Source organism: Acomys minous (assembly GCF_964271855.1).
Source record: "Acomys minous genome assembly, chromosome: 11".
NCBI classification, from domain to species: Eukaryota; Metazoa; Chordata; class Mammalia; order Rodentia; family Muridae; genus Acomys; species Acomys minous.
Window position 1 is genome coordinate 58,643,778 of NC_140492.1, and position 14,150 is coordinate 58,657,927.

Sequence of the window (14,150 nt, forward strand, 5' to 3'; positions counted from 1 at the left end):
AGTCTAGAATTAATCAGTATGTAGATTCCGTTGCTTTTATTAAAGTAAAACCTTTTATTTACTGCCTCCTTTCCAATATCCTATGTTGAAATCAATTTTATACAAATGTCAGTACAGCATACATCTATTACACTGCATTGTGCTGCATGGAGAGTGTTGTATTTCTACTTAATAACCGCTAGCTGAGAGAGCTAGAAGTCTTAAGGATTCAAGCAAACTTGAGTGCGAAACTTGAATCTGACCCTTGCAATCTGACTTTGCTCCTCCCATTAGACATGACTGCCTCCTGCAGGACTGTCACTAAAATCACACTTTACCGGTTTTTGGTTTCTTATACATCTTTCATTTTCCCTTGCAAAAGCGTGTATCTTCAAGCAACTTTCAAGGACTGAATCTCATGTTTCTATCATATTTGAAGGGCTGGCTAGGCATCCTAGATTCATAGCCATTTTCATTTAGAATTTTTAAGATTCCCTCCCCCAAGACAGAGTCTCTTATATCCCAGGCTGGACTAGAACTTGCGATGTAGCCAACTATGGGCTTGAACCCCCAATGCTCCTGCCTCTACTTTGATTAGAGGTGTGGGCAAGCACATCTAGTCTTATATGGTGCTGACTGTCAAACCTAGGGCTTCATGCATGCTAGACCAGCACCCAACTGAGCTGCCCACTCACATTTCAGTCTTTTCAATGAGTGTCAGTATTGTTACTTTAAAGAAAGACAGCTGATGTCATTGCTTATGCCTCAGAATTTTCAGCCTGTTTCTGGAAACATCCCATTTTTTATCTTGGTCTTCAGTGTTGATTCATGTCTGACGTGTTCAAGCATTTGTTTTGGCTACTATGTTTTGCAGTGCTGGGTGTCAAACCCAAAGCCACACATACAAGGCAACAGCTACACTGACCTTCCTCCTGTTTTTTTTGTGTTTGTTTTTGTCATTTTATATATTTTTCTCATTAGTTTTTTGGGAATTTCATACAATGTATAGTAACCATATTTACTCCTCTCCCCCAGCTCCTCCCAGATCCAACCTCTGCTTCCCTGCCCTGTGCTGCCCATATGCTCTGGGAAGTGTGGTGACTCTCAGGGGCCACGCCCCGCAAAGGAAGCAGACTCCTCCTTTTCCAACACCTATCAACTGCCTTGGGCTTCTTAGCTAGGGGTGGGGGCATGGGGGCTGAGGAGGGGGGACTTCCTGCCCACCTCCACACTCTATTCTGGGATTTTGTCTGGAGTTCCAAATGTCTTGTACATGTTTTCACATGCTGTGAGCTCATAGGTGCCTCTCCCCCTATTTTAAAACTCGAGTGGCTTACACACAGAAAAGTACAGAAATATGGAGGTACGGTTTGCTGTAGTCACTAATCAGATACAAAGAACATGTCAGCATCCCAGCTGGTCTCCCTAAGTCTGTTCTGGCCGGAGCTCTGTAGAAAAACTGGCTTGTTCTTGAACTTACTGTAACTCTTACTTTGCGACTGGTGGGAGCCATGTTTTCATGTTCTTTCCAAGTAGAAGCTTGAGGAGAAGCTCGAGTTCTGGATGGAGAAGTTTGATAAAGACACAGAAGCAAAACAGAACGAGTTAAATGCTCTCAAGGCTGCCAAGGCCACCGATCTAGCGCACCTTCAGGACCTCGCGAAGATGGTGAGGCATGTCGGGGTGACCCTGCGGAGTGAGTGGACGCTAAGCCAGCTGGGCAGACTGCTTATGTCCAGAAGTAGAGGTGTGTCTGTAAGCCAGTGGGATTCTCATGTGATGACAATAGTGATGGCAGCACTAATGCTGGACTGATTCTGCCCCGAGTACATTTTTTTTTAGTTTTTGAGACAGTCTCTATAGCCCAGGCTACCCTGGAACTCTTCGCGTAGTGACCTTCCTACCTCAGCCGTCCAAGTGCTGAGATCACAGGTATGAGCCACAGTGCTCAGGTCGGAGGCTTGTCTCGTACTTAAGGTATAATTTATTTAAAACTCCTTGAGATGCTGCATTAAAAAAACAAATGAACAAAAAAAATCCCAAAACTTTATGGTCCCTAAAGACAGTTTACAAATGTTACTATCTAAAATGCTGACTTTATCATCGGATAGATGTAGGACTTCCCAAATTTCTATTTGCAGCCAGGCATGGTAGCACAACAGATCCCTGTGAGTTTGAGGCCACTCTGGTCTACAAAGGGAGTCCAGGACATCCACAGCTACACAAGAAACCCTGTCTTGAAAAAGCAAAAAACAAAACAACAACAAAATGGCTATTTGCATATGTACATTCTATTAAAGTTTTAAAAACATTATCTTGAGGTCACTAATGAGTAGTGTGTGTGTGTGTGTGTGTGTGTATATATGTGTGTAACTATCTAATTTGAAAACAGAATCTCATAATTGGCTTAGGCTAGCCTTGAACCTGTTATGGTTGTCCTGCGTCTGTCTACTTAGTGCTATGAGTACAAGCGTGTGCCACTACATCTGGCTTAGATTTCATCTTCATTTTAAAGCTCAACTTCGAATTTTTAAATTGAAAAAGGCTGAGTAACAATTATATAATGTGAACGGATAGAGTCTGGGACTCCAGCAGGATTTTTTTTTTTTAAACAGACACTTACTGTGCAGGCAGACTGGCCTTGGCCTTCCGTAGCCCTCCTGCTGGTGTCTCTGGGGTTCTGGGATTACTGGCACACAGGCCTGGTTGGCTGCCGCCAGACACCGCCCCGTGTTTTCTTGTGCAGATCCGGGAGTGTGAGCAGGTCATTATTGAAGACCGGATAGAAAAAGAGAAGACCAGGAGGAAGCTGGAGCAGGATGACTTGGAGCTGAAGAGCATTGTGAAGGTAGGAAGCCAGGGTGCAGGGGCCAGCCCAGGGCTGTGCAGGTGGGGATGGGGTGTGTGTGCAGCAGGTGTGCGGGTGGGGATGGGGTGTGTGTGCAGCAGGTGTGCAGGTGGGGATGGGGTGTGTGTGCAGCAGGTGTGCGTGTGGGGATGGGGTGTGTGTGCAGCAGGTGTGCGGGTGGGGATGGGGTGTGTGTGCAGCAGGTGTGCAGGTGGGGATGGGGTGTGTGTGCAGCAGGTGTGCAGGTGGGGATGGGGTGTGTGTGCAGCAGGTGTGCGGGTGGGGGAGGGGTGTGCGGCAGGTGCGTGTTCACAGTCCACAGTGCAGGGTAACAGCTGACAAGGCAAAGGGCATGCCTGGCTCCTGATCTGGGGAGAGCTGAGCAATACAAGCGAAGCCTCTGTCCAGCTGTAAAACCTGGGCAGGTGGGTGAGGCAGCTGCGTAGACAGGGTGTTTCTGAATGCCCCTACCTGCTGTGACACCTTGTAAGTCAGCCCTGGCTGTATGATGCCTTCTAATATGTTGTTAAAAAAAAAAAAAAGGTGAGCCAGGTGGTGGTGGCGGCGGCGGCGCACACCTTTAATCCCAGCACTTGGGAGGCAGAGGCAGGTGGATCTCTGTGAGTTTGAGGCCAGCCTGGTCTACAGAGTGAGTTCCAGGACAGCTAAGGCTACACAGAAGAACTGTATCAAAAAACCAAAGAAACTCACCATTGAGTTCCCTATTAGAAAAACCTGGTGTATAATCAGCAAATGTAGACGAAGCTTTTGTTCTCACTAGTGGACTCAAGGGCTCTCGGCAGGCAAGGCTAGTTTCAACCTCCCACCAGAGACTGTTGAGAGCAGTGCTGTCACACTGACAGACACTCAAGGGGCTGCTAAATCCTGCCCCTTCAGCTGCTCCTTAAAGACATGTGATGTGCCATCAGTCCCTGAGACTTCTCAGTGCATCCCTGACTGAGCACAGGTAACAGGCGTCCGTTCACTCCCTTTGTAGCCAGTGGTGTTTGTCAAGGGAGCAACCCCTACACAGAAGTTGGGGTTCTAAGTCTCTCACTCCCAGGAACAACAGGGCGGCCATACCGAGGTACTGTAAGGTAGCCGTACTGAAAGCAGCCTGGCCACTTCCATGTCTCAGATGTTCCTCAGACACAAGCTTTAACTGTTGGTTCTCTTGTGTGGAAAGATCGCAGTGCTGTTGGGAACACCGAGATGAACTCCTCTCTCTTTGTTCCAGCTCCAAGCCTGGTGGCGAGGTACAGTGGTCCGGAGGGAAATTGGAGGTTTCAAACTGCCCAAGAAAGACAAAGATGACAGCAAAGACTCAAAAGGCAAGGAGAAGGAAAAACGGAGAGGCAAGAAGTGACAAGTTTCTGTTGTTCTTTCCTCTGGTCTCTTGAAACATGTGACGCTTAGGGAGTTCACTATGCCCGTGAGAGCTCTCTCATGGTTGTGGGGCCTATGCACACCGGACTTCTGGGGAAGCTATGTTGAGTAGCTTTGTGAACATTCTTCTTGTTTTTTTCTCACCAGAAAGCAGTTCATCAGCTGACAGTGATGCATTAAAAACTCCTGTAATATGTCTGATTCTGATTGTATACCATGATTAAAGAACTGTTATAAGCAAACGTAAATATTCAGTGAGAATTTCAAGGTTATCACCTAGCATAATATGCACACACACAGCAGTTAATAAATGTTGGTTCTTGCCTGTCTCGAAGGGTTGGTGGTGTTGGGGGACATGCTATACCTCTTACATAAGCTGTTCCAGTGACTTTTCTGGGGATAGGTGGGGATGGAAGTGGCTGACATGGGACAGAAGTGGAGTGTGGACAGGCAGTCCTCCAGTGGTAAAGACTGGGACATGGGTTCTCCAGGCTGCTAGTGATCTGTTTGTTAATTGAGGCCAACTATGTCCATCATCTGGGATAGTAAGACTTTTAAAGAAACAAGACTTGTGAAAACTAGCCTGGTTCTCTGAAGTTCTCCCTTAAAACCAGCAAGCCCACTGGGTCACTCTTTTTTTTTTTTTTTAAAGTCAGGGTTTCTCTATCCTGGACTCACTTTTTAGACTAGGCTGGCCTCGAACTCACAGAGATCTGCTTGCCTCTGCCAACCTGTGTGCTGGGATTAAAGGCGCACACCAACATGCCTAACTTGTTTCTTAAAAAAAAAAATTGAGTGTGTGGGCACGCCCATGGAAACATGTATGATTGTGCACGCCACACTCGTGGGAGGTGGGGTCAGAGGACAGCTTTCAAGCACTGCCTCCTACTGAATCCCTTTGTGCCTTTACCTGCTGAGCCGGTTCATTGGCCCTCAACTGATTTTTTTTTCCCCTGAGAGAAAAGTTATCTTAATGTGTCTTACATATTTCAATGAATTAAGCCTTTTTAACTTTTTGAAACAGGGTCTCATGTAGCCCAGGTTGGTTTCAAATTCACCATGTAGTCTAGGCTGGCCTTGAACTTTCATGTGTGCTCCCTAAGTGCTGGAGGGACAGGAGTGAGAGATCATGCCCGGCTTGTGCAGAGCTGGGAATGGAGCCCAGGACTCCATGCACGCTGACTGCATGATGGCCTGAGCCTGGGGCAAGCCTCCCAATCCCACTCCCGTTGCAGGCCGTCTTACTATCTGTACCTCTTTAAGAAAGTGGAATTAACCTCCAAGGCATATTTTAACAAGGTTTGTTCCCTCAGTGAGCCAGATCAAAGCCTTCCTTGATTTGTCATTGCCGATGAAAGCATGCGTCAGGCTGTTTATTACATGCTACTGAAGTATTGGCTTTTATTTTAATGTCCACATATAAGATGGCATACAGGCAATTTAAAATAACATACACAGTATTGACATATTTATACTTAGAACTTACACAATATATTTACAGACATACAAATATAGGACAATGTTTACAAAACCTTGTTTATAACACCTCAGAAATAAAATCTGCTGTAAACCATCTCACTGCAATGTATATATAAAAGGCTACGAAACAACCAAGTTTTCCTTCATTTCTGTAACCATCTAAGTACTTAGTTCTTAAGCACCCATCAAGTTCATCAGCATATCACGTTATTAGTCACTGCTGACTAGAGGAAGCCAAGGAAATTACAGGCCTCTTGATTAGGGGCAAGGGTGTATTTACAGCTGCTGTCTGTTGGAAACCACCCACTGTTCCGCCTTTTTTCGTCTGTTCTCGCTAAATGCAAAGGTGCCTCCTCTTGCTTGGAGTCTATCAGACCTGTTCATTATGGGAGAATCCTGGTCGGAGAGCCTGGAGACTGCTGACATACATCTCTGTGGGTGGCAGGGCAGAGCCGGGCAGGTGCTTGGCTATTCCAGGTTAGCACTGGTAGGGTAGCAATTTCTAGTCAGGGGACTGTGACATGGCTAACTTTATCTTCCACTGGGGGTCTAGCAAGGATAACTAAATGAATTGTTCTGTCCAATTTGGAATTGTATAGGAAGCCGCAAAAGCCCAACAAAGCACTGATTTCTTGTTGTTTGGACTTGCAAGAATTGCAACAAGGTCTTCCCTTTACTGTCCACTAACACTGTGTAGCTCTGTCCTAGTCACTCCAATCTGCACTAGTTTGGTAAGTACACTAATGTCTCACATGAAAACTGAAATGCTGAAATGTCCTCCTCCTCTTTCTGAGGTAGGGGTCTCACAATGGAGCCCTGGCTCGCCTGGAACTCACTATGCAGACCAGCTCTGGCTCCCCTGCCCCTCAGAAGCTGGCATTGAAGGCACAGGCCATGCTCAATGTCAGCTTACTCTTAGGAACTATTGCAGCTATTCTAAGTGCTTAAGTATGTAATGTCTTCTGGACTCATTTTCTACACAATTAAAAGCCAGAATTCAGCAATTATGTTGAGGTTTGATGCTGACTAGGATAGTGTATCTACAGCCCAGAAGCAGGGCAGAGCTGGTTCTGTCTGGCCGCTGATGAGCAGGGCTGGGTTCCAAGCTGTGCCATTTGCTCTGTGAGGACCATGAGTGGCTGGGCAGGAGTAGATGCTTCTGTTATACTTTTCCTTGAGGTAAGTTGTGGGCTTGCTGTGTAGCCTGGGCTGGCCTGAAGTTCATGATGCTCCTGCTCTAGTCACGAGTTACAGGCGTGTGCCACCATGCCTGGCTGCTTTTAAACTTGGATAAAGTGGCTTTGTCCTAATAAAGACTTCTCTGTCCTAACAAGGAGAAATTCAAACTAGACATTCAAAATGGTTTTGTTCAAATTCACTTTTCGATGAAAGATATTTAAGTATTTATATTTATTAACTTTATGTGTATGAGTGCTCTGCTGCAGGTGCACCTGCAGGCCAGAAGAAGGAACCCCAGATCTCATTATAGATGGTTGTGAGCCACCATGAGGTCACTGCGAATTGAACTTAGGACCTTTGGAAGAGCAGCCAGTGCTCTTAACTGCTGAGCCATCTCTCCAGCCTCAAATTTATGTACTTTTCAAAATGCAGGAGTGCTCTGTCTGCATGTACACATGCATCCCAGAAGAGGGGGATATGTTTATTTGTTTGGTTTTTTGAGACAGGGTTTCTCTGTGTAATAGCCCTATCTGTTCTGGGCTCCCTTTGTAGACCAGGCTGGCCTCAAACTCAGGAAGATCCACCTGCCTCTGTCTCCCAAGTGCTGGGATTAAAGGTGTGTGCCACCATGCCTGGCTGGGGATATGTATTTTCAATATTCTTTTGTATAAGTGTTTTACCTTCATGTATGTATGTGTACCATGTGCGTGCCTGGTGCCTGTGGAAGCTGTTAAGAGTGCATCAGACACTTGAACTTGGAGTCGCAAGGAGTTGTGAACTGACTTGTGGGTGTTGGGAGTTGAGCCCTGACCCTCTCTGCAAGAGCAGCAAGTGCTCTAAACTGCTGAGCCAGCTCTTCAGCCACAGTCTAAGGTGGGCTGTAGCTGGCTATTGCCAGCGCAGGCTCCAAACCCTGACTGTCCGGCTTTTGGAATGTCTGAGTTAGAGGCTTGAGTGCATCTCTGCACCTTGGTGCTGGGGACAGAACCCTGGTCTAGAATCAAAGTTACTTTTAGATGCCACGCAGGGTAATACTGTTCTGACATGAAAGCTGTGGGACAAAAAACTACAGTAGTTAGCGACTATAGGGGAAACACTATAAAACAAACAGCTTCATGTAATTACTCTGCAGTGAATACCAAAGACACAACAACTAAAAAGGGGACAAATTCTAAGGGAAGAAAAACCTCAGTGCTTAAATTTAAATAAAGATACCTACTTTGTGCTGGAGCCCTAGGCCCTTTTGTTCTCTGCTTACAGCTGCTTGTAGGGTACAGGAGCGGAACTGGGGGAGGGGACAGATGAGAGAGACAGGAAGTTGCTCTGAGTGCTTTCTTGTAGTTATGGAAACTGACTGTCACCTGTAAGGGCTGTTAAGAAATGTGGCTTTCCTTCAGCAGGGAGCTTTATGTCTGCAGTGCCTGGGATCAGCATGCAGGGCTTGCTGACAAACGTAATCACTGCTGGGTAGTGTGTAGTAAGCTGTAAGGTGTTACAGTTTAGAGCTGTGGGTTTAGGAAACGGCGGGTGATACACACAGCCACCCTCTAGAAAACATGGGGTGGTAGAGGGCAGGGCTGGGGGGCTGGGCACTGGCTTTAAATACCCACTGCACCGAGCAGAATCTAGGGCTTCTTTATGGTTTTGTTCTCTTTGACGGAGAAGTCCAAGTCATCACAATATGTAAGCTTTGATTTGGATGCGGCTGCGGCTGCAGCAGGGGTGGTGCCCTCAAACCACATAACTACGTGTCTTGGCACAGTGGTCTCCACTGCCTGAGAATCACCTACAGTGTCTGCTGAAAATGCATGTTCCCAGGGCACAGCTCAACCTTTGATGCAAATCTGGATTTCACAAATGCTCCAGGAGAATGAAGGCCAACTGTGGAAGCCAGTGAGCTGCAGACACCCAGAAACTGGCAGAGATAATAGCATGTCTGTCCTCTAAGAGCCAAGTATCTGGCTGTGGAGATACTGGCTCTGGCACGGAAAACAAGTCTGCTTCCCATGAAGAAAGCACAGTCAGCTTAGGCTTCCATGTTGGGTCCTCAGTAAGCAAAGGTCCACTTAAAAAATTGTGCCTTAATTTAAACCAAAAAATAGTAGAAATGGGTTTAATCTCCCCTAAAATGGAGAGATGGGACGAACATTCCTGGCAGGAATCATGAAGACAGTGCTTCCAGGAACACACAGGGCTGTCTGAGCAGGCGACACCAGCACTCACGTCCTCCTGCTCCTTGCTTTGGCCATGCCCACACCCAGGGGCCTGGAAGTCCTCAGACAGCAGAGAGCTGTGGCTGCTGCGGCTGCTTGGGTGGGGCAAGTTCCAGGAGGGCCTGGACCGTCACTGCAACCTGGCTCAACCCTTTCTCTTCTAAAATGTGCAGAGGCAAACATAATTGCTCCTGAAAGGGGACAATGTAATGTAAGACAGACAAGAGAAAACAGGGTGAACATCACAGAACTGAGAGCAGAGAGGCACTTCCACCCCACCCCATAATAACCATGGGAGCCATGGGAAGTCCCTGGTAACCCACCCTGCTAGAGGAGGCAGGCGCAGATGGCGTCTCACACGCAGGGCCACTTTATTAACACAGTTAGAGTTGACACAGAACACTGGGAAGAACAGAAGGTTGATAGGGGATACATTTACACAGCAGAGGAGGAACAGCACGCTGGGCAGGAAGCCACACCATCTGACAAGCATCAGGCGACTTATGCACAGCATGGCTCAAGTGGAATACAGGGTTCACAGACAGCAGGAACACAACATGGCTTTGTGAATGAATGGCTAACTTAGGAAAGGGAGGGGGAGGCCTAGATATAAATTAGTTAAAGAGAAGTTGTATTTTAGCTGAGTGTGTTTGATCCTAGGACTCAGGAGGCAGAGCCAAGCAGGGCTGTGAGTTCAAGGCCAGCAAGGGCTACACAGCGAGTCTTAAAAAAAATCCATGAATCCAGCAGCTTGGATACTGCTGGAGAACTACTGTGTAAGCTTACACCTTAGTAACTCCCCGCAGAAGGTGACTACCCGGTGGGTACATCTATCTTGTTTGACTTAGTTCAGGTTTGGTTACTCTTGTAAGAAAAAGGCAGATTTTAGCATAACACTTTCTGGTTTTTCTTTTTTCATCAAAATTACTATTGTTTGTGTTTTTGAGACAGGGTCTCTCTATGTAGACCAGGCTAATTTGGAACACACAGAGATCCTTCTGCCTCTGCTTCCCAAGCGCTGGGAGTAAAGGCGTATAACACCATGCCCAGCTAAAAATTAAATTTTTGTCTTAAGTTGAGAAGGTTCTTGCTGTACAGCTCAGGCTGGCCTCAGACTCGTGTGAGGGTCACAGGAGTGCTCCAGCACACTCTGTACCACATGAAACATTACAGAATGACTTGTAATACAAGCACAGCAAGTATTTGTTTTTGAGGCAGTTATCAGTACTTGAGTATAATTACTTTTTTATTTAATGCTGGTTTTGATAAAGTCACAGCCATCTCTTGATTTGCTAATAAAGCTAGCAGTTTAGAATTAATATTTTGAATACCTCTGCAACTACACAGAGTAGCTGTACTTAACATGAGTCTGTACTGAGCGGTGGTGGTGCACACCTTTGCTCCCAGCTCTCAGGAGGCAGAGCAGGCACATCTCTGAGTTTGAGGCCAGCCTGGTCTACAAAGTGAGCTCCAGTTCAGCCAGGGCTACAGAGAGAAACCTCGTCTCCAAGAAACCAAAAAAAAAAAAAAAAAAAAACACAAACAAAACAAAACCACAACAACAAAAAAACAAAAAACCACAACAACAAAAAACAAAACAAAACAAACAAACAAACAAAAACAAAACAAAACAAAAAGAAGAATCTGCATGTGCTCTGAGTGGGGCATTCCCTGTTGTCTGCTCAGCAGCACCCAGGCCTGAGCCAAGGGCAAGCGGCTTGGTGCACCACAGTGGTCCAGACACCACTCTGAGGTGGCACTTCCACTTGCACATCAACTTTGCAGATGTTTCCTAGGAACCCACCACTGCCAGTAGTCTTGGTGGCAGTTTTTTGCTTTTTGTTCTTCTTTTAAAGACAAGGTCTTGTTGTGTAGCCTAAGCAGCACCAAACTCAAAGCAATCCTGTTGCAGTCTCCTAAGTGCTGGAATTGCAGGTGTGTATCACATACCTGGCTTTAAGCCTGACTCTGCGTGTATATAAAAGGACAAAGCTCTACAGAACCCAGACAACGATCACGGACTTCAAGGTGTCAGAAGCACACGCTGGAAGGCACTGTTGTAAAGCACTGCAGCCATCCCTGCATCAGTATTAGCAGCGGACAGTAAAGAGTGGCTCACTTCAGACAGAAGGAAATGAGGGTAAGGGGTGCCCAGGTGGACTACAGCAGGGTGCTGTGTTCCTGGCAGTCTCCCCTGAGCAGCTGTCCAGTTTTGTTAGTGGAGTGTGGAGACCCCATTTGTGAGGATGCAGCCATGTTGTTCTCGGCCCAGGTCCTAAGCATCCTGAGAGTGGCCGCTGCTTCACTCGGGCTGCAGCTCAGACACAATGTCCCCAACAGCGTAAAAAACACGCGCTCACCTATAAAAATGGCTCAAACATGATAGAAATGACATGAATTGCAAACATTCTTTTTTCCCCCCTGGTTTTTTGAGACAGGGCTTCTCTGTGTAGCCTTAGCTGTCCTGGACTTGCTTTGTAGACCAGGCTGGCCTCAAACTCACAGAGATCTGTCTGCCTCTGCCTCCCAGAGTGCTGGGATTATAGGCATTGACACCATGCCTAGCTTTTTTTTTAATTTAAATTATTTTTATTTTATGTGTATTCATGTTTTAAATAGATGTATGTTTGTGTGAAGGTGTTGGATTCCTTGGAACTGGAATTACAGGCAGTTATAAGCCGCCATGTGGCTGCTGGGAATTGAACCCAGGAGCTCTGGAGGAGCAGCCAGTGTTCTTAACCCCTGAGCCATCACTCTAGGATTCTAGCAGGGGCTCTGTTAGAGGCAGCACACATGGTAAGCATGCCAGCTCTCCTGAGATGCAGGCTCTGGTCAGCTGCTTAGTGTGCACTGTCTTAAAAGGACACACTGGGCTCAGAACGGCAGTCTGGGTCAACTCTTGTGTCTTTAAACTAAATGTCCAAACACTGTTAGAAATAATGTCAAGTTAAGACTTCAGGCCAGAGACCTGAGTGACAGGTACTCCAAATTAGAAGGGCTATCAGTATTTTATGGTGAGCAGCTGTTGAAAAAGGTCAGGCATTCTTTATTATTTCAAAACTGAAGTTGTATCACAGTATAAAAAGACGGCCAGAGTTCGCTAGGGCAGATATGCCTTGACCTTTCCCATATGAGAAACAAGGCCACCGGCCAAGAGGGAAGCGAGTGAAGGGAGAGAGAATGCTGACCCTCTCCCTGCTGGCCAGCCTTCGTGCCCACCATGTGACGCACTGGCCCTGGGGACACGGGGTAGACATTCTCAAGTCAGACTCTGAAAGCATTCAGTGTGTCAGTGATTCTCTATGAGAAACAAGCTTCACCAAGCACAGGAAGGTGGAAGGCTCCGGCTACACTGTCAGCTATAGGGGAAGACGCGGTAATAAAGCACACAGAGAGTTAACATTAAAGCACAGTAAAACGCCACGAAACCCAGAAGCTGGACAGACAAAGAGACAAAGCTGGATTCTTCTGCATGTGCCCCAAGAGAAAGCAGAGTTTCGACAGTTCTTTTAACGCTGAGGTTTAGCTGAAGGATGTCGGAGGGGGAACAGAGATTGTCCTGTCCAAACGTGAGCAGGAAAGGAAAACAGAAAACAAAGTCAGTGCAGAAACTCTGAGACGAGTACAGAGCTCAGTAAAACCATGTCAGCCATAGCCAGACACACACCCTCGGCATTTTAGCATAAGAAAGTGCTGAAAAGCAAAGTGCGGGCTCATCTTGCACACAGGATTGAGTGAGAGAATGAAGCTTGCTTGTTGGAAGCTATCCACGGGCACTAAGGGGACAGGGGACAGTGCTAGCTTGTGGTTCAGGGCTGCTCGAGGCCTGAGAGTAGGGAGGTGAGGGGGAGGCCGCCTCAACTCAATCCTCATTCTTCCTTTCTGCTGAGGAAGAGTAGGGCATAGCTGAGGATGCTGACTGGAGTGGGCTTCTCATGAAGCGGGGCAAACCACAGATGTTCAAAGACGGAGGAAGCCTCGTGAGGAGGGAGGGTTGGTTACTGTGGAGGAGTCAGGTGTGCTGACTCAGACCACCGCCAGGTCAAGCCCATCATCCCTAGATCTAGGTCACTAGGTCCGCACAGTATGGAGGGAGCAGCTAAAGTCACCACTATAAAGTATTAGTGGGCTCAGCCTGGAACTACTGTTTAGTGGACTCCAAGCTTTTTTAAAAATGTAAAACATTTAAAAAAGGCATAATAATATATATCCACAAACTCCTCTACCCAGAGGCTTTCTCAGGATCCTTATTTTTTAGTGATTCTTTTGCAATTTGAGAGTGAGCTGGGAATGGAGTCTAGGGAAACGCTCTGCCATTGCCATATTCCCAGCCTGTTTTCCTCCAAAGTTTGACTCATTTTTGTTATTTACCTTTCATTTCTTTGGTCTGAAACAGGGCTTCATATTGCTCTATTGCCTCAACTTCACTATAGAGCTGAAGGTGATCTTGAACTCTAAATCCTGCTGCCTGCACTTCCCACAGGCTGCTCCGCCACAGTGGACTCACAGTTCAATCTACACAACACTTTTTAGTCATGCTGAAGTAATGGCCTTCATACTTATCTTCATTTTTTAAAAATTGTTTTTATGTACATTTGGTGTTTGGCCTACGTATGTCTGTGTGAGGAAGTCGGATCCACTGAAATCTGAGTTACAGATAATTGTGAGCTGCCACGTGGTTCCTGGGAATTGAACCTGGGTCCTCTGGAAGAGCAGCCAATGCTCTCAACCACCGAGCCACCTCTCCAGCCCCTCATACTTATCTTCTCCATGTCTGACATACCTAAATACTAAGATCTCAGTTTATAGTTTGGTTAGGACCAAAAGTAGGTGAGAACAAAGCAAGACTGAGAACGCTAGCTTGAAGCTGTCAATTTGTGTATTTGTTCCTTATCCTTCAGTCTGTCCAGAAAAATGACTGATTTTTAGCAGAAGCAGCAGCAAAACTAGAACTCATCTGAAGCTTCTGGAGAAGTGGGCGGAAGGCAGAGGGGAGCAGGAACAGGTGGTTGGAGTGATGTCCACTTCCTCTTTCTGGCAGCAATGGGGGTGGGGTGTGGAGGTAA

The 14,150-nt window shown here is 46.6% G+C and overlaps 2 protein-coding genes across 22 annotated transcripts in view; one reads left to right on the forward strand and one right to left on the reverse strand.

Annotated features, from left to right (window-relative positions):
* The window catches only part of DRC9 (dynein regulatory complex subunit 9), a 32,813-nt gene extending 28,358 nt beyond the window's left edge, over positions 1–4,455 (forward strand). For all 9 annotated transcript variants that reach the window (XM_084802157.1, XM_084802159.1, XM_084802162.1 and 6 more), the window contains 3 exons: positions 1,516–1,647; positions 2,726–2,827; positions 4,065–4,455. In XM_084802157.1, coding sequence (XP_084658283.1) covers positions 1,516–1,647; positions 2,726–2,827; positions 4,065–4,193 — 363 coding nt within the window. In that variant the 3' untranslated portion in view covers positions 4,194–4,455. The remainder of the gene's footprint in view (positions 1–1,515; positions 1,648–2,725; positions 2,828–4,064) is intronic.
* Positions 4,456–5,597: 1,142 nt separating this feature from the next.
* LRCH3 (leucine rich repeats and calponin homology domain containing 3) overlaps positions 5,598–14,150 on the reverse strand; it is a 105,793-nt gene continuing 97,240 nt past the window's right edge. For 6 of the 13 annotated variants that reach the window (XM_084802141.1, XM_084802134.1, XM_084802130.1 and 3 more), the window contains one exon: positions 9,284–12,643. In XM_084802141.1, the coding sequence (XP_084658267.1) occupies positions 12,440–12,643 (204 nt within the window). In that variant the 3' untranslated portion in view covers positions 9,284–12,439. The other 7 variants (XM_084802140.1, XM_084802132.1, XM_084802137.1 and 4 more) reach the window with 2 other exon arrangements.